This window comes from Opisthocomus hoazin, chromosome 10 (genome assembly GCF_030867145.1).
Source record: "Opisthocomus hoazin isolate bOpiHoa1 chromosome 10, bOpiHoa1.hap1, whole genome shotgun sequence".
Lineage (NCBI taxonomy): Eukaryota > Metazoa > Chordata > Aves > Opisthocomiformes > Opisthocomidae > Opisthocomus > Opisthocomus hoazin.
Genome location: NC_134423.1, coordinates 28,265,208 through 28,285,340, shown reverse-complemented (window position 1 = coordinate 28,285,340; position 20,133 = coordinate 28,265,208). Strand labels below are relative to the sequence as shown.

At 43.0% G+C, this 20,133-nt stretch overlaps 1 protein-coding gene across 2 annotated transcripts in view; it reads left to right on the top strand.

Annotated features, from left to right (window-relative positions):
- Window positions 1-20,133, top strand: part of IGF1R (insulin like growth factor 1 receptor) — a 188,824-nt gene that overhangs the window by 135,503 nt on the left and 33,188 nt on the right. For both annotated transcript variants that reach the window (XM_075431314.1, XM_075431313.1), the window contains exons 3-6: window positions 7,812-8,124; window positions 10,508-10,653; window positions 12,483-12,627; window positions 19,042-19,256. In XM_075431314.1, coding sequence (XP_075287429.1) covers window positions 7,812-8,124; window positions 10,508-10,653; window positions 12,483-12,627; window positions 19,042-19,256 — 819 coding nt within the window. The remainder of the gene's footprint in view (window positions 1-7,811; window positions 8,125-10,507; window positions 10,654-12,482; window positions 12,628-19,041; window positions 19,257-20,133) is intronic.

Here is a 20,133-nt window from a genome sequence, read left to right as displayed (position 1 = left end):
CCCCTCCCAAGACTAAACTGCCATTATCCTTCAGTGTTAAGAGGACCACGTAACTTAGGCCCATGTGGTAATATTATCCAACTGTCTCCCTCCTTTAGAATAAATGTGGAATTTGAAGAGTATTCTTCCTCCAGCTGGGGTTTTACCAGGAGATGGCTGACCAGCACTCCTTGCTTTGCAGTAGATTAATTAAATCCCGTAAAGTGTATTGCCTTACACTTGCAGCGTTTGGAAGACAGGCAGATTAAATCTTGCTTTAAGCAACAACAAGCAAAACCCCAATATATTGCTCATAATCTGGAGTGAAAATAAACTTGCTTCAGAGAAGTTCTGCAGCAGCCCTTTTCTTTCCTTACGTGTTACTGAAGAGTTCAGGAACATCAGTTGCCCCTTTAGAAATGTGAACAAATTTGTGGCCGTGAGCAGTGGGTGATTGCAGGAGACGGGGAGCAGCTTTCACCGCTGTGGGGTGACCCTCTCTTTCCTGGTTTCGTCCTCACTGGCATCAGCGTTACTTTTCTGATTTGCATCTGCCAGTGGGAAATTTCCCTTTTGGTAGAGAAAAAACGTTTCTACAACAGTGCGGCAGTGATGGTAAAACATTCCCAACCCATTTGTTTACCTAGCGTTGAAGATAGAGTAAAACTGGCCCGAATGCCTGATAGATGCTTGTGTGTGTGCCTCAGTTGGGCTTGTTTATGCACTGAATTCAGACTGGCGTGGAAGGGACAAAATGGACTTGTTTTTTTCCTCTTTCTCTCGGGTGCCAGCTGCAGTGATGCCAGTCTGAGTTGTGCTGGGCAACATAAACTGTTTTGAAGGAGAATGCAATTCGTGCTGCCTGGGTTTGTCAATAAGTCGTGTTTATTTGCACCTTCCTGGTTGTTAGTACTACGCACTTAGCAGCAAATGGAGTAACTGTACTATCTGTTGGTTCCTGTTGACTGTGGTCTGAGGTAGTTGTTTTCTTCACTCAGGTTTCCATTTGCTCTAATTTTGGTGTGATGTGAGTAGCTGTAATGCTGCTGGAGCTTTTAGCAGGGTTTATTGCTTCCACTTGCAGAAATCTGAGGGGGTGAGAGGTTTTACAGTGCCAAATAGTGTCCCCGAGTCTTCCAGTCACTCTCAGTGAAATGGATTTAGCACATGTTGTTAGGTATCACAGCTGGGAAGCCTGGAAGCTGTCTTGAGGTAGCTTCTAGAGTAAAGAGTGGAATGACCAATGGCCAAAAGAGGTGGTGATGGTGGTGTCATCAAACTCCAGTGTATCCGACTGAAATATGCTTTCTGAAATATGCTTTGGGTGGTTTCCATTGTCATTTTTAATTGGCTGCTCTGTTCTTTTCCGCTGGGAAGGGAGCTACAGGTACGTCACACTGAGGCATTTGTGTTTTTGAGAGCTGTGCTGATATCTGTGCTAGTCTGATATGCTCTAGGTACTAAGACTGTTCTGAGGGGGAGGCAGAATTCTGATGTTGAAGAAATACTGCAAAACTAGAAGGCATCGAGTACCTCACCACAACATGTTGTAGCAAAGTGTTCATACCATTGAATGATGACAATTTCCTCTCTCTTTCATAGACCTTACTGCATCTGCTGGCATCTGAGAGTCTCCAGGTGCTGAGTGGTGCTGGGCTTTCTTCTCCTAGCCCGTCTCCGCTCCTTTCTTCCACTTCCTTTGTTCTAGAATCATCTACAGGTGCTTCCAGCTGAGCAGTTGGATCCAGCTGCTACACAACTGGCTCTACAGGCATTGAGCGTGGTATTGTTTGTCAACCATAAAATCCTGAGGAAGGGGATGTCAGAGTAGATTTCTTTATCATTCTTTTGTATGGTTGAAGATTAAGCAGTTAGTGGGCTTGATGTCAGGTTGGGCAAATCTTTGGAGGCTGTTTTGGCGTTCTGGATGCTCTGTCACAGCTACTACTTCACTTAGGGGATATGGCATAGAGCATATGTGACAAACTGAAACACCAAGAAGCAAGAGACCAAAAAGCTTTGTGTGGAAGTCAACAAGATGTAGTTAAATTTCAGCTGGATTTGTATAGTGGGAGGAAAATAGTTCACAGAACAACTTGGGAATAATTTCAAGATCCATGGAAAGGTCTGCCAGATGAAAATGGGCTGGTCATGACTAAGATGTAAACATGAAAACACAAGACTGATGAAGTGATCTCGAGTCAGTGGTAGCTTACAGCCTGTAAACTTAATGCCTGCTTCTTGGTATAAGTTTGTATAGAGCTGTCCAAGTATTTTACTGGTGGGCATGATTATGTACGTACTACAGGCTTAAGGAGGAAGGAGATGAGCACTTTCAAGTCCTAGTATCAGTGCTGGGTTCAACTGAGTCTTTGAGATCTGGAAGTTAATTTCAAATACGCCAGACTTTATGCATCAACTACTAGAAGGCGGTTCAATATGGCAGTGGTTTTTTTCCTTCAGGATTTTCACTGAACGCAGGTAACCAGTTTTAGAGTGCTGGCGGAAAAGGGAAAAAAAAATACACCATTGTTAATATGTTGCTTATACATGTTTCTGTGGCAATATAAAGATTTTATACAACTGTCCTGAGTGGCTTCTTCAGTTCTTCTGAGATGACCCATACCTGTAGTTCTGTGATCGGAACACGTTACTGCATGTATTTAGTATGTGTATTTCCTTTCTGCAGCCTTTATTCTCTAGTTATTTGATTCCAGCCCTGGCCATGAATCACTGGAACTGGGTTTTCTGAGTAATGTCTCTCCAGTCTCTCTATTCTCAGAGTATACTAGGCAAAAGAAATCAGGTCTTGTATAGGCTGCTTGAGCATTTAAAGTCAGCTGTTTGAAAGACCGTACCAAAGTTCAGACCATTAAATTGCAATATTTTAAAAATTCTGTCATGTGGAGGGATTAACATTCCAAAAATGACTGTTTTTTTCTGTCTTTATGGATAAATTTAGACAGCTAATTTTTTCAGTAGTTGGCTAGGAGAAAATGCTCCCTTCCTCCTCTGGTTTCTGCTCAAAAGTAGGCTTTTTTCCTCTTTTCTTTCCGAAAGAATATTTTATGTGAAGGATGCTCTAAAAAAGCAGAAACACTATGAAAAAGGAAGAGTCGAATATAGTTTTACAAGGAGAGAAAGAATCTTTAAAAAAATATTTATCCCACACTTGGCAACCTTTTGCTCGCCCGCATGTGACTGGCGCGGTGCCATCCTTGGCAAGGGCCGGTGCCTCGGCTTGCCAGAAGTCTTCCTCTTCTGGCCGCGTTTTCACTCCCGGTGACTGATTGTTTATTCACCTGATTTTTCTGTTTCGGTATTGCTGAAGTCATGGCGTCTTGGAGATGATAAGAACACTTTGTCTGTCCAAACTGTACAATAGCTGTGATGTCAACACGGAGCGTTTGCAGTGAGCTTTAGCTTTGTGCGCGCTTCAAAGAGCAGGAGGTATTAAATGTCAGGCAAACTTACTACTACCTCCTTGGCGTGAGGCTGTCCAAAAAGGAACCACCGTAAATACAGAGAGATGATTTGTTGCTTGCTTTTGTTTTTTTTTGGAGAGTTGTGTTTGAGGATTTTCCAACCTTGCTTTGTGTTTGCAATTTTGGTTTAGCATCGTGGGGATTTTAATGGAGAATAATGAGTCTCTGAGTCAGATTCTCTTAGAGCTCCTGTTGTTTGCAAGATCTTTGCATTGAGTTTTAAAATATGTCCTTTCTGTATGTCAGGTCTGAATCTGATTTGTTCGGTAAGTGGGGCATCTTGGAATGAAATATTTGGCCTTTTTTGTGAGTGATCATAGTGTCTTATTAGTATTTGGAAAATCTCTTGAATTTTGTTGATGAGGAAAACTTTTTGAAGAAATCCGAGAGAAGGTGAAGAGCACGGATGGTCAAAGAAACTACTGTCGTTGGTTTTGCTCCAGTAAATTTGATTTGTGGCTACTGGTACTCTCGTCATGTCCTTCTCTGAAGATCTGGTGGTTATTCAGTGCTTTCACTCCCTAAATGTAAACAGACACTCGGGTCTAGTCAAGCCTCCATCACCTCTTTGATAAAGTCATGAAGCTGCTTGAAGGTCTGCCCTTCTCCAGGTCTTGCTTTGACTTCCTTCTGCTGTGCCTGCGCTCCAAGGTCTCTGAAATTTTCCATTATCTCGGTAGCTCCACGTGATGACAATTAAGCATTTTCTGCCCTTGTGCTTGTCAGCAAGGATTTGTTCGGGGCTTTGGGGTTTTTGTGTGCAGTCATCAGGCTTCATGATCCAAGGCACTGTTGTACCTGGCCGAGAAATTCTGCCCCAAAATGGCAGCTCGCTATTTGCTTATGTTTGTCTCTCTAATGTTCTTGTGGACTAAAGTCAACAGTTATTGAGTGTATTTCAGGGTTCTTTTTGGCAGAAGTAGTTTGAAGCCTGCATTTTACAAACTTTTTTACAGATTTTGGTACAAATCTAGCAGCCCAAGTAGCACTGTTGGGCAGGGGGGAGGATAGATGGGGCTGGACTGTAAGGCCAGCCAGTGTTGTTTAGTAGGATTTTTGTAACAGGGATATCTGAGGGAACTGGCATGTAAGGCAGGTAAGATTTTGTTGTTCATAAGATATCCTACACACACACAAAAGTTCTTATTCTGATTCTTCAAAGAATCAGGATACCCGTACTGTCCCCAGGCTGAAAACTATGCCAACGTGAGCAAGAATAAGCAAAAAATGGGACTGAGAAAAGCAAGGTTGCTGAGCTTTTAAAAATCTATCTTTAAAAAGTTTTCAAGAATTCTTGTTAAAATGGTTGTGATTAAAGTACTACTGTAGTTTTGAAAACCTGTTTCGCTGATTGCCTTTTTCATGTGAACTTGTGTATCCTTCTGTGCTTCAGTTTATATTTCTGTAGATGAGAGTCAGCAGATTTACCAGGAGACGCAGGGAATCCTATTTATGTAGCAGACTGTTTGTGAATGGCAGAGGCACGGAGGGAATACAGAAGTCTTTCACAAGAATGAAATAAACTTGATCTTTTTCTACTATATGCATCTGAATATTTAATGTAGCAACATTTGTTTTTTAGCAAATTGCCTTGATGAAACAAAAAAATAATGTAGTTAATCGGTACATCCAGTAATGAACTTCGTGGTGGCACGGGGAGGTGTGTGTGGTTTTTTTCTTAGTAGGGCTTTGAACTGGAAATGTAGCTACCACATGAAATCGAGTTCTGGCACCCACTCAGAACAGCAGTCCATCTGCTAGCAAGACGCGCTGATTTTTATGTTTTTATGTCCTTAGTAGCCACAAATGCAAGTATTACTGCATACCTTAAGCCAAGAGGCATTTTCTGATGCCACTAAGGTGGCATCTGAGCAGACTTAACCCTTTTCACTGTGATGCAGGTTACCATCAAAGAGAGAAGAAACACCTGCATGCTTGTTTATTTCTGTGTAAGGGTTTGGCATGTAAGGTTTTTTCTTTTTCAAGGAAAAAAAAAATCTAGCATCTTTACACAATGCATTATTTGGCAGTGATTTCCTCTGCGTTCCTGTTTTTAGTAGCCTCACAAGTAACTGGCTTTGCAAAAATTTTCTTTAATTGGCCTGCGAGTGATACTGGTGCTACCTGGGCAGGCATCGGCCATCCCCATGCTCCCACCTCCTTGTTCTCAGTCTCCCCCCTCTACTCCCCTTCTACTTTTCTGCCTGGTTTCACTATGAAAAAATGAGTATACTGGTATGGAGCAGTGCTGTTGGGTTATACTAGCAGTACGTGCAAGGTCCTGTGCAACCTGCTGTAGGTGACCCTGCTTTGGCAGGGGGGTTGGACTAGATGACCCACAGAGGTCCCTTCCAACCCCTACTATTCTGTGATTCTGTGATTCTGTAACATTTCTTTTCTAATTGGAAGAGACACATGAGCTCTTGGGTGACTTCAGTAGCACCTCTGCCTGCAGTAGACCTGCTGCCTTCAAGTCAGCGTATCCTGGCCAGCTCTGGTGCTAGCTTGTTGCGTTAGCGGTACGTGGCTACGTAGGTACAAACAATAGCACTGTCAGATATTGTAAGCAGGTCTGCTGCTGATGCTTCGTTAGCTCCCTGCTAATGAGGAGGGGATGCTGTTAAGGCTGTGGGGTTACTTGGGAAGTACCTGCAGGTGGAATTTCCTCCCCAAAATCTCTCTTAGCCTTAATTGGGTAAGGATAACCCAGCTTTGAACCCAGATGCTTAAGCTTGTGAAGTTGGCAGCTAGGGCTTAAAAAAAGACAAAAAAAGTGAGTAAAATTAAGCAAGATAAATGTAGAACCGTTTTGATAAGAAAGGCAAAACTCTTTGATGGCAGTTTTACAGGTCCTTTTCAAGGTGGACACTACCTTAAAGCTGGCAGAAAATGGCTTCTTATGATCACAACTAGACGTGGGATATCTAGATCTTGATGCAGAGTTATGAACAGTTTTTCTTGGTTTTCTTTTTTGAATTCTTTAATTACTGTTTAACAGCACTGTCATGCTTGTAGTCCCGTGTCCTGATGTGGTGCTCTGCTCAGCAGCATTGTAAAAACACACTGGAAAGCCTAGACCTTGTTATGGGAAGAGGAGAGGGGTCAGCATTTTAGGGTGTTTAGTCCTGTGTTAAAACAACTCTGTAGTTGCAAACTGAAAGAGAAATTGCAATGCAGAACTTCTGTGGAGCTGTTACAGATTTTGAAAACATCGTGGTTCTCTGCAGGCTGGGCTCTGCCGCTTCTGGGTTCGCTTTGGGATGTTAACTGCTTTTCTGGTTGTATGCTTTTTGCTCAGGTCGTTCAGTTTAAATGTCTTGTGCTTTGCTTGGATCTCACTGTAGTTGTACTACTGAAACTCTGGTTTATACTGTTGTTATTGGTACTGTGTTTTAGCTAAGTTAGAAAGTGGAAAACAGTTACTTAATGCAAACCAGATTTCCTATCTGTGTTTGTTTACAGAGCCTCTGGCACACTGTGCGCATGGCTAAAAGGCCATACAACGCTGTAATCAAAATGTTGTTGTTACATAAATATAATGCTGCCACTTCTTTTGATGTAACAGTGGTGAGCTTGTCTGCTGATGGTTCTGCTCGTTGTTCGTGTCTTCCAAGCTGGAATGCTTTCACATAAAATGAATGTCTCTGTAAATTTGCACCTCATTTTTTTTTTTTCCCTTTCATATTTTGTTCTCTGAACCCCCAATTTGGGGATAAGGCAGAATTGTTACATTCTTCAGGGGAAAATAGTAGCTCCATGATTCCACGGTATTTGATGTGTACCATCTGTGCTTTATTAAACCTTGTTTTGCATACATAAGCAACATTGGGATGCTACGCTGGGGTCAACCTAACCATGTGTGCTACAGCATAGCAGCGCTTTATTGTACAAGTGTAATTAAGTTGTTTAAAGGAAGCTTGTTTTCTTGCCAATAGAAGTCCCATTTGAAGTACAAATAGGAAAGACAAGAAATACTTAGAAAGACAATAAGTCAGCATTCAAAAAAAAAAAAATTAACCATAATACTAGGGCTGTGGAACTATGGAATAGGTTCCAGTACTTGGCTGTTTCCATTATCCTTATGTTGATCTTGCTTTCAGCAGTTTTCCTTATTATTTAATTGGCTCATGTTATAAATTTGATCTGAGAAAAAGATATTTTCAGGCAATGAAAACTGAGAAAACCAGAATTTAATTTGTCAGCTTTAGAGGAGTTGGTTCTTTTGCAGAGATACTCTAGAGCCCAGGGAATGAAAGTGTAGAGTTGTATGGATCAGGGTTTTTCCTTTAATGCCATTCTCTGTATTTAATAGTTCTTGTTCATGCAGCCTTGCTTTGTGTCTTGCAGTGTGCCCCAGCTCATGTGGCAAGCGAGCCTGTACCGACCAAAATGAGTGTTGCCATCCCGAATGCCTGGGGAGCTGCACGGCGCCTGACAACAACACCGCTTGCGTGGCCTGCCGCAATTACTACTATGAAGGAGTCTGCATGCCCACCTGCCCTCCCAACACCTACAAGTTTGAGGGCTGGCGCTGCGTGACGAAAGAGTTTTGCTCCAAAGTCCCTGCCACCGAAACAAGTGAATATGAGAGGTTTGTGATTCACAACGATGAGTGCATGGCAGAATGCCCCTCTGGATTCATACGCAACGGGAGCCAAAGGTAATGCAGCTTCTGGGAAGCCCAGTGGAGTTGTCACATTTGGATTTTTCCACTCCCTGTTCTGTGGCAGCCTTGTGATGTGAATTACGTTAGGTAGAAATGAGAACATACGGTGGGGAATTGCATGACTTCTGGTGAAGCCTTGCTTAGATGAATTCACCATTAAATGGTCTGATTCTGTGTGGTCCTGTGCATTGCCAGTTGCCACTGATTCTTCTGAAGGGCTTGAGGAGGTCAGTACGATGCAGAACCAGGTCTTCAGGTAGACAGTAACAAAATGAAAGTGAAAGCCCAGGAACAGGAGGTTGGAGGTTGGCCGATGATCATTGTCACACAGAACAAACAGTAGGAGTTACCTTGCTTCGCACGTTATTTGCTTCTATGTGTGCTTGCATTTTACACGCTTGTATTCTGTAGTGTATTTAATTTTGTTTCCCTTTTTTCACTGTTTTCCAGAAGATAACCATAGCGTTTTAGAAGGGAGCAATCACATAGATGGTGACAAAAATAATGCAGGAGCTGACAATATTATACAGAAGAATTTCTTGCAAGAATGTCACTTGCCTCCTCTTACTTAATTCTAATGATTGGAGTGAGGCATTCTTATGATTTTCTCATTTTGTCAGTGGTTGAAGCAAGCAGCTGTAGGTGCCTGCAGATCCTTGGAAGTTGTGGACTTTGAGTAAAGGATAGTCAGTGCACTAAAATTTGTAGTGCTTCAGTACTATGCTGAAAGTGTGTCTTTGTAGGCTGTTGGGTTTTTTGGAAAGGTGGCTGTGATGATGCCTGCGCTAGTTGTGTGTCTGTGCGTGCATGTGTGTCACCCACCTGTTTGACCAAGTAGCAAGGCTGTCTCCAGCTGACATAAGCAACTGAACAGTGCCTCTGCTCGAATTCAGATATTCACCTGATTTTGTTATCCACTTGAGCTTGTAGTACCAGCTGTTTGAACCGCTTACACTGAAGTGCGTGGCCGTGCTATCTGATCTGTGTTGTGCTCTCCTGCAAAGATTGAAAGGAGCTGAAACTCAAGGCTGGTGAATGTTTGTTCCCCAGAGGTGGTGTTAACAAATAGTTGCAAATGGAAAGCATTTCCAGCATTCTTTGTACATTTAGTTGAATGTCCCTTGCTTGTTTGTGTCTGCAACTTTTAGGAGTTTGTGGCATGTTATTGTGGAGGATTTTGAAATAGGAGCTTACTACTCAGAAAAGGAAGCTTCTTTCTTTTATTGTTTATGCAGGAAAAACTCTTGTTATCAATTTACATGTTTCTTTAAGCCTCAGAAGAAAGTGGGATCAGTCTCTTTCAAAAGGAATATGTAAGAAGTCCGTGTTGTCATCAGAAGCCTTTGTCTTTAGGGCTGCATTTGTTTTTTTTCTTTTTCATTTTTCCCCTCTAAAAGGAATAAGGTAGAGTAAGTAGTAATGAAATACTAAGGAAAGTGCTAGAATAAATTGAAAAATAAAATGACCTTGAATCAGGAAGACGTTTACCAGGAAGAGTGATCAGAGGGCACCTTTTGTGCACAGATGAAGTGTTCAATTTGGAGATAAGTATGCAGGCAGTGTAACAGAGAGCCTGTAAAAAGCTGCTGTAGCCGACGGCTAGGCTGGCCTGAGTTCTTGTTCCTTGACTTTGGCCACTAAAAAATACTTCTGAGTGCTTGTGAGTATAAGAAGCAGGAGGAGTGAGCCTGTGCTTCAGTGTTTCCTCTCAGCTTCTGGCAATCCAGTTTCTCCGAGTTCGGGGCTGTGTCTGTCTTCATGTTTTATACTCACTGGTGGACCTGTGCTCTTTCCATCTCTGTAATCCATTTTGAACCTGCTTGGGCTTGTGGCCTGTCTTTCCAAATTCCTGTTGCAAGTTAGTTTTGCCTTGCATCAAGATGCATCCTTCTGTTTAAACTTGCTGCTTTAATACTTCTTAAGCTGTAAGAAATAGTGACTAATTTGCTGCTCACTTTCTCCGCGTCACTCATGACTGTGTGCTCCCACGGTTGTCTTTCCCAAGTTAAAATGGGGAGGAGTATGGAATTCCCTAGTGCTGAGCTTCAAATGTTGGTTTAAGGGCATGGAGACAGAGAACTTTATAAGAATGTGAACAGTATTTTCCCATCTCCAGTTCCTGGCTGGCCTATTTCTGGAAGTTGGGCCTGGATTAGTATGAAACTTCACAACACTCTGAGGCTGTCTGCATAAATGAGAAGGGAGGTCTTTCTGGGTATCATTAAGGTAGAGTAAATGAACAAATGCGAGGGCAGTGGGTTCTACCTGAAGTGCCTTCCACTTTGGAAGCTTTGGAGGGAAGTATCTTTCAAAATTTAGCTCAAAGCAACTGAGCAACTGTTGTATATCCTTGCTTATTTTCCTTTTTTCCTAACAGCATGTTCTGCAGTCCCTGTGAAGGGCCTTGCCCTAAAATTTGTGAGGATGGGAAGACGAAGACCATTGACTCTGTCACATCAGCACAAATGTTGCAGGGATGCACAATTCTCAAGGGAAATCTGCTGATTAACATCCGTCGTGGAAGTAAGTGATTGCCCTCTCTTTATGAACCTCTGATAAGGCTTCTTTTAGTATTTTTCCTTTTGTCTGTCAGCATAATAAGAACAGTAAGAACTCGGCAAACTGTGCTTTGCAGTCCCATAGCAGTGCTCCTGTTTGGGTTGGCCCCCTGTAGCCATTCTCCAACATGCAGATGGAATAGGTAGTCAGCTACCAAGCCGTAAGGCAGTGAAAGCTGGTATTTTTGTTAGCTTTTTTGGCAGGACAGGGAACCAGGATTAGGCAGAGATGAGTGGTAGTCCCAAAGGAGTAATAAAGGCCAGAGAAGATGGAAAAGTCGAAAATCCTTGCATCTGGGTAGGTAAATAACTTGTCTGGAAGCAAGGCATGGCACTGTAATACTGCATATCCTCACTTTTTAAGGCAAGGTGTGGTGTCTTGCTAAAACGTGGAATCCAGAGTGCCGAGAGCTCGTATAAAGCCTAGCACTGTGCCTCTGGATGGTCATCATTAATGAGCTGGCCACCTTTGTCGCATGTCTTGAACAAGCTCTGGATTAAATTTGTCAGAGCAGTGATTCATCAGCCAGGGAAGTGTTGACAGTTGATGAGCTCTTAAAAGCAGAGTGAAAATCACAGTTAGTTTTTATTGGAAATGTATCTCCCTGTGGAAGGTCACTTTTGGTTTCATGAATAAGGTTGAAAGATAGAGATATATTTGATTCCCTTTCTCCTGCTGAATGAAAATGTCAGGGTTTAGAAACACAACAGCATGTGGATTCTTTGACCCGTGATCCCACTACTAAGGGCACAGTCTTCCCTTATGGGAGATGTTCTTGTTACCCAGGCCAAGTGTGGGCTTTTTTATTTTTGAAGTATTACTATCTTAGAGTCCTGAATAGCATCCTCTTCGTCCCAGCTTATTTGGTATAGGAACCAACCATTGGTATTTGGTAATTGGGCTTCCCAGCCATCTGTTAGGGCTTTGGTTTGTTTATGGCAGCAACACCTCATAGCAGCTTCTCCTATCCTGAGTGCTTGAAAACTTCTGTTCGCAACTGTGGTGTAACCTCGCAGGGTAATGACTCCAGGCAATGGGCATGCGCCGGGGATCGCTGGCGGTAAGGACTGCAAAGGTTGTGCGTGGTGAAGGATGGGGTGTTGCAGACCTAGGCCGGACAGGGTAGTTCGTAGGGAGGGGGCAGTACTGAAGAGCAGAACTTGCTCTGCAGTCGTTTTAATAATTCATTATAGAAAGTTACCTTTAGCAAGCTATATGGAACATGCTCTGTGGCATGAGGACATCCGTATGGTTTTCTCTTTGCTGTTTCATCAAGAGTGCTCAGTTTTGTAGCCCAAGCTTTTTGGGTCACTGAAAGCAAGGCTTTATGCCCCAGAGGAGACCAATAGCATACCTCTACTTCTTCATCTTCAGTCTCATTCTCCATTTTCCAATGGAGCATTCTGCCTGAGCTTTGCGCTGTAGCTGAAGAACGGTTCCAGTCTCATGGATGTGTACATTTACACAAGGGTCTTTTCATCCCTGCCAGAATGCTGGCTCAACGTTTGGTGCTGGCTTCAGAATGCAATGTCCATGGAAAAAGCAGGTATAACAGTTTGGAAAAGCAAGACTGGTTTTCCACTGTTGCTCTGTGGCGTTATTTTGCCCTTCAGCCATCTGTCCGCACAGGCAACTGTACTGCTGGAGGAATACCAGTGTATTTTTCAAAATTTTTCATTTTCAAAAGCAACAAATAAAAACATTTTCTTTTACTGAGCTAATACTGCATTAAGCAGAATAGCAGTTAAAGGTATGAATTCTGCAACAATAAAATGACGTTTTTCTTGCTGTAGATAACATCGCCTCAGAACTGGAGAATTTTATGGGTCTGATTGAGACAGTAACAGGGTATGTGAAGATTCGCCATTCCCACGCATTAGTCTCCCTGTCTTTCTTGAAGAGCCTGCGGTATATACTGGGAGAGGAGCAGGTGGACGGGTAAGTGTTCGGATATTTGTAGATGCGCTTTCAGTTTAGTAGAAAGCCGCAGAGAATGAATCTCCTGATAAACATTCACGTACCATCTTCTTTTACACTGATACGCAGCATTTTTCTCCTAATGAACACCATCACACAGTCATCACTCATTTGGATTACTATCCAAATCAGCATATTAAATTGAGTATATTAGGAGTATTTTTATGGTAACTTTGCTGTTGCTTTTCACTTTAGGTTTTTCTAGGGAGATTCTTTACATTGATAAAGTGTATTCATTTGTTCTTTTTGCTTTATTTGACAAAAGAGAATTTTTGGAGGCAGTTGGATTTCCTTGCAATTCTTCACTATTGGCTTTTAGCAGAATTTTATGGAGAATGTCAGCTGAAAGGAAACTTGAACTTCACTAACCAGACAGTGCAACTGGAAGTGACCCAACTAGTAGGAAACAGATTGCAAGTTACAATTGTTTGCAACTCCTTAAAATGCTAACATTAAATGAGTTATTTACTGAGGAGGAAAAAGACTGGTCAGGAAAAGTAAAGTTGATACCTTGAAATGTTTCCTGTGGGTTATATTGCTTCTATAATTACACAGCATGAGATAGTTTTTGCGGTGTGTAACTCCTGTTTTCCTGTGACAGTAAGACACAGTTGAGACGAGAGTTTTTATCTCTGCAGAATTTGCAGTGCTGAGCCGTGCTGATGATCCTTCAGCAAACTGCCTTGCTCTTTCTCTTCCCGAGTCAGGTAGCCATCCCAAGTTTAAACCAGTGTTCTCTGCGAGAAAGAAGTCTCCCTCAGTAATGAGAGAACTATTAAATGAAGAATTTTGGGAAATCATGTAAGAGAAGGTGGTGGGAGGGTCATGGGAGAGGTTGCTTGTGTCTGATTTATCCGCCCCGACAGGATAAAGTTACAGCATGAGGGATTCTTCACAGCCTCCCTCTTTCTCTCAGGCTGGTCTTTGGGCAGCCTCAAATTCTTAAAATTCCACCATCTGACAGAGCGAGTTAAAGGGCAGCTCTTCATCCTGCGCTTGAAAAGCACGCTGTCTTTTTCGGTAAGAACGTTGGCTCTACGGAAAAGCTTGTTTCTAATTGCAAATCATAGAGGCTTGTCCTTTTGCCAGCACAAGGCTCATTCAGCCCACTTACGATGTGGCGTGCTCTCACAGATACTCCAGTTATTGATTTGGCTTTTCTTCTCAGCCCCTCTCCCTTGCTCTCTTTAAATTTGAGTTTAGCTTTGTGTTTGAAGTAGTAATTATGTTTATGGTACCTCGTATGTCAGCAAGGAGAGCTGATATGAAGGGAAGCAGCAGGTTTTTAAATCAGATGCCCACACAGAGAAGTAAATGGAGCAGCTTTGAAGAGCAAAATAAGTCTGAGTTGGGGATGTGAAATAGATCTATAGTAAAGAGCTACTTGTGTTAAAATTCACCCATTCTAGGAAATTACTGCAGTTACATACTTTGGGTCAGGGGCAATCTCTTTGCTTGGAAAACGCCTAGCATAATTTAGGCATTAGCACAGTCTAAAGAACATTTCCAAAAATACTTCGATGGAAGTAGGCACCTGGCAAGGAAGAACTGAGCTTGAACAATTACTTTGGCAGAGTTATGTACAGCAGGGAGTGGGGTCTTCACCTGGGAAGTGCTGGGCTGCTGGAACGATCGCTGTTTATGCCGGTGTTGCCTTGAGGGTTGAGAGGGAAGTTAACTTAAGATCCAGTATGATAGTTGTTCATTGCATGACTGACACCACCACCACTGCCTCCCCCCCCCCTTTGTTTTTTTTATTGAACTGCACTAAGAAAATGATACCTCAGTATTTCTCCCTTCCTTATTCAGTTGCTGGTGCCTGCCTTGGCTATCACAGAAAATGGAAAGTTTAGAGGGAATTGACTTGCTTAGTTTTCAGTGTATTCATTCTCTTTTGAATACTGTGTCCATAGTGAACGTGCACCCACGGCAAGAAAAAAAATGGCTCATTGCAAATGGGGAGACTGAAGCGGAGGTGTGCTGGAGGGGTCTCGGTGTCTGCTGCAGGGTGCTGATTCCTGGTCTGGGGTTTGCTCTTCCAGGCCCCTCTGTCCTCTGCTGTGGTGCTGCGTGTTCGCTGCTGTCATCAGCTGCAGCTGCCTTGTAGATGGTGGCACGTGGGCAGTGTTTCCCAAAGCATCTTCAGGCTGGGTACCTGGAAAATGAGTAGCTTGTGGCCTTCAGGAGCAAGCGAGGAGAGAGTGGCTGAGGCAGAGTTCCTGCTGTGGCACCGACCGGCTGCTGTCGTTGCGTTTCAACTTCTGCAGCAAACTGGAGACAGTCTGTATAAAAGCAAAACAACTCGTCCTGTTTTCTGCATCATGGTGAAGCAGGGCCATCAGCAACTGTCACGTTTGTTGGAAGGTGTGAACAGGATCTCTAGCTGTTGTATGGCTCCTCACTCAAAATTCTACGGTTTGCTTTCCTGGGGTCATTAGTGTCAGATGATGGTCAATTCAGACAGTTGGCATGGTAGCAGCAAAGCCAGTTATGGCCACAGTGTTTCAACAAAGCGGTTGCCCTGGGTGTTAGGGTGTTTTAGGAATGAGTAACGCCCTGCGGGCTGGTGGTAAACACGGGTGGTGGGCATGTCTGCAGTGGCAGGCTCCCATGGGGGAAAGCTCCTCGGCTTTGTGCTTGTTTCTGGACAGTCTCTAAACACACTGGTTCTCAGCCATCCCTGTGTAAGTGAAGTTTCAGAAAGTGAGCTGGGGAGTTTGTTCGCTGAGGCATGAGGCTGGGTTTGTGTGGGAGTTTAAGCAGCTTGTCAGTTTACCTTTCTGCACTGGACAAGAAAACACTGTATTGGTAAGGTGCATTACTTCCAAACCCATGGGTTAGTGTAAAAGCCCCCGGTTTGCTACCCACGTATTTGCCTGTGGAGATGCAGTTCTTGGCCAAAATCAGCTGTTTCCAAGTTGCTTACAATTTACGTTAGCAAGATGTGTGTATCTGTTAAATACTCAGTTCATAACTTCAGTGGTTCTGTTGGAAGTGCTCATGGGCAAACACAAGCAAAAGAATATACCAGCATTATTAAAACATTAGCAATGTTTTGGAATTTCGATAAAGTTCAGACTTGTAGAGAAATGCTGAAAAACGAACCTGTTCAAAGAGACACCATCAAGTGGAGCATTCTGTTCAAGTGTCGTCCTCCGCGTTGTTGTCTGTTGTGGTGACATGCTGTGTATGTTTGACTGTTGTTGTCAGGTTCTCATCAGGGATCAGGGTCACACTGTGATACAGGTGTAGAACATATGCCATGTTAGCACACAGTTTCTAGCCAACTTGTGGCACATTTTGTGTACGTAAAGCAATAAGAGTTTTTCTTTTCTCCTGTCTCTTACTGGTTAATGTCCCAGCTATCTGGTCTGATGGGATTTTCTGTCTTACTCATCATTGTAGCACTGAGAGATGAACGCCTGCTGTTCTGCATGTCCTGCAGGGTTGCTCATCTTGTCCCAGGGTAGTCAGTCAGCCATAAACCTCTGCTGCCTGGTCATCTTCTGTAGAGAGCTCAGCCGCCGCTCTCATTCACGGTTCTCTGCCAATTCGCATTCTCTTTTTGGTGCAAGTTACTTGCCTTTATGGATCGTGCGTTGCTCTCTTATTAACAGTCTACTTATCTGGCCATTACCTCTTCCAGGAGCTTTTTGTGTCCTCTGTGCTGTGAAGGGTGAATAAAGGGTGATTGAAAGCTTGTTGAAACATTTTCATTACCCACATCTCCTTTTGGTTTGGATTTCGTGTTCTGCCTCATAACTTTGATGGGTGAATGTGCACAGATGTAGCATCGCTTGCAGATACAGTGTGAAGCAGGTTTTTAATATATGTGGTCAATAATTAGGTGTCTGTGGGTGCTCTGCAGTTGAGGATACACATCGTGTTGTGGGAATTCTCTCCTGTGGATATGCATGGGTTATGCGGGTCACCTTGAGGCTTTTTATGGCAAGCCTGGGACCAGGTGTGCTTCCTGCTCCTGTTCAGAGGTTTAGTCTGTCTTCAGGCCATGATCTCCAGTCGTTCCCCTAGTTACTGTCTCCAGGGTTTGACTAGCAGTGCTTTGTTTTCCTGCAGTGAATCTTTTATTCTTTCCATGCTATCTTCCTTGGCATCCGGATTTTTTTCCACAGCTGTTAGAGCCAGAGTCTGATATAATCTTTATTTATAACTTCATGTATAACCCAAGCCCTAAGTGCACTCTGGTTGCCTTCTGCTCCACCTTTCAAGCCATGCAGCGCGGCACCACTCCTGTGACTGGGACTGTATACAGCCCTCCAAATGTGGTTTCCCTGGTGCTTTGAATGGTGCTAGAATAACTGCCACGAGTTTATATTTCCAGTGTACATAGGAACCCCTAGGACCAGTTTGCCGTGCCTCAGATGGCTGCTGAAACTTGTGCAGATGGCTTTAATGTATGAGCCACAGTAACTCCCAACTCTGGCCCAGTTGCTGTGCAGTTGTGGAAAGCACCAGCGTGTGCTCGATTTGCCTCATGTATTCACACTCTTGAAAGCTTAGTCACGTTGCTTTAATACAAGAACAGTCTCTAGGTGTCTAAAGCATAATTACCACAGTTGTGAGCAGGAAACAGGCTTAGGCTGTTATTAAACATTTAAGACGGTTTCTGTAGCCATGGAGCCACACCTCTGTTTATTGTGTTCAGAGTCCAGCTTTTTGGGTTTTTCCTGAAAAGCTTAATTGCCATCACTTAGTCACATGGCTGATTATGGTGAAGTGTCATCTTTTCAGCAGTGCACAGGGAGCCGCAGGGATTTTAGTCACCTGTAACAGAGTAATAGGTGTCTCAAACACAGTTTTTGGTGATGTCTGTCAAATCCCGCAGGCAGTTTAGCATCCTTGTTCTCTCCTGGCAAGATGCTTTTAAAGCACAAACATGTATGTGCTCCCTTGTCAGCTGAGCAAATTCTTCTCAGCATCCATCTGAAGTGGTACCAGGTATATCAACTTCATTAGCCATCAAGTCCTGGATGATTAGGGGACAGCTGGAAATAGGAGAAACCACTTCTCTTTCACACTGTTCTGAAACTACACTGAGCATTTTGGTGTGTTACAAGAAACCGCAACTGTGGTCTGTGCAGATTGCAACCAGAGTGCACGGTTTCCACTTCAGGTTGGGTGAGGGAGGAATTGATGCTAAATTGTCAATGAAGTATCTGAAGGAAAACCATAAATGAGTAGTGTGTCAGTTAGTCTGCCATGTTACACTGCAGAAACTCTGACTGTGGTTAAAGGATTTGTAGAAAGCCTAGTTTCACTACGTTGATGTGGGCTTACCAATGCAGGCTGGCTCGCAGAGGTTGCAAGTCTGCTTTGTGTGAATAATGGATTTTATGTTGATGTAGTTAACATTGGTGAGACTTTGCACAGAAGAGCATGATAAATGCTGCCGTGATGGGTTGGTTTGATTTAGGTTCATTGGCTACACAGACCTTTAACTCATTTCCCAGTTGTGTGTTCCTGTTCCTACTATCCCAAAATGTAAGTGTCTTTGCAGGTGTTGTCTTGCTGCTGATGCAGAGTCTATAGTCTTGCTTTTGGTGCACCTTTTTTTTCCAATTCAGCACAATGGAGCAGTATCAGGAATTTCTTCCTAATACATGACAGGATTTACACACACAACTTTGCATTTCATACCTGTGGAAATAAAAGACGTTCATGTTCCTCCACTGCTGTGCGTAGGGAATGGGCTCAGCACATGCTGCTGCCTGTGTTGGTGGTTCTGTGCTTTGAAGTGAGGGTCCTGTGCTGTGCTGTCAGTGCAGCTGCTCACTGTCGGGTTTTGGTGGAGAGGCGCAACTGTACTTGGCACAACACAGGAAATCTTTGTTGGGCCAAGAGGTAAACGAAGACAGAGAGGCAAGGAAACCTCACTATGCACACTCTTATGGTTGCTTTTGTAAACGTAAGCAAGACAGCTGTGTTCGTGATTTTATTGTATTGTCACAACTGCACCATGCTTTACCTGCCGTGAGGTGTGTAATGTTATTGCTTCCCATTTGCTACAAAATGGAAAATCCAACGTAGAGACCTGCTGTTCAGAGGACCTGAATTTATATTCCTCATAGAAGCTTCTGTACAATTATTAAAACACGTGTTGGAGTGGGCTTGACGTGGTGTGGTGTCAGCCGTGGAGTCCTGTGTTACAGTTGTTTCCCTGCCCTCTCACCAAAGTGAGCATTCAGGGAAAACTTGCTCTGTGGGAGAGAAGAAAATCCTTTACTCTGCTGAACACCGGTTTAAAGTAATAAGAGGAAACACAGTGTTTTAACATTTGCTTATCTTAAGGTATTCTTGGTTGGAACTGGCTATGAATTAAACCTAATATTTTTCCTTCAAAAAATTCCCTTCTAGGAATTACTCCTTCTACGTGCTTGACAACCACAATCTTCAGCAGCTGTGGGACTGGAGCCATCATAACTTGACGATCAAGGAGGGGAAAATGTACTTCGCATTTAATCCGAAACTGTGTGTTTCCGAGATTTACCGTATGGAGGAAGTTTCAGGAACCAAAGGACGACAGAGCAAAGGAGATATAAATCCAAGGAACAATGGGGAGAGAGCCTCTTGTAAGTAAACAAACAAAAAAAAGTCTCAAGGCAAAGTGTATAGGAGGGTGTCACAAAAAAGAAACCCAAACACACTGCCATGTTGCTGACCATTACAATATTTAGAGTTTAGAAATTACAGTACTTTCAGCCGTTCTACTTGTTCAGTTTTTAAAAGGTAGCTGTGAAAGTACGTTCACGTGTGGAAAATTACGTGGTTACACAGTCACTATCTCATCTGTAAAAACCATTCGATGAAGGTGATTGCTTTCCAAATAGTCTTTTTTGTGACAGCAGCATCATATAACAATAGAAGCATACCTGGGAAATGAGAAATAAAATCTAGTGTTTTGGTATGTCCAACGAAGAGCAGTTTGTCTGTTTCCTTCGCAAATGTATATCATTATAGGTATTTTCCTCTCTCAGATATCTACTCTTTCTTGATGCCAAGGAGGCTGCTGAATAACAATTCCAGAGACACCAAAACAAACTGTTTCTGTTACGTTCAAAGTTCTTTTCATCTCCTGCTGAGTATTGTGCCTTGTTGCTGGAAATGCTTGTTCTCAACTCGGTTTTCTGTGCTTTATTTTCAAATCACTTGCTTTTGAATTGAGAGCACTTCTTAGTATTTTACAGTATTCCTAAACTTCAGTGTCTTTGCAATTAATTTTGGATTCTGCAGTGGTTGAATTTATTGGACAGTCGTCTCTTGGCTTCGGTAGTCTTCACAACAGGTCTGCAGGTGTAACCAACACATATAAAAGGAATCTCTCATCTAGGAATTAAGATGACAGGATGCTTACAAATTTGACTTCATACTCAAACTCTTGGAACTGGCAATGCGTTTTTCTTGTGGTCTGTTTGTGGTGTTGTTGGAGCTGAGTAAATTAAAATGGAT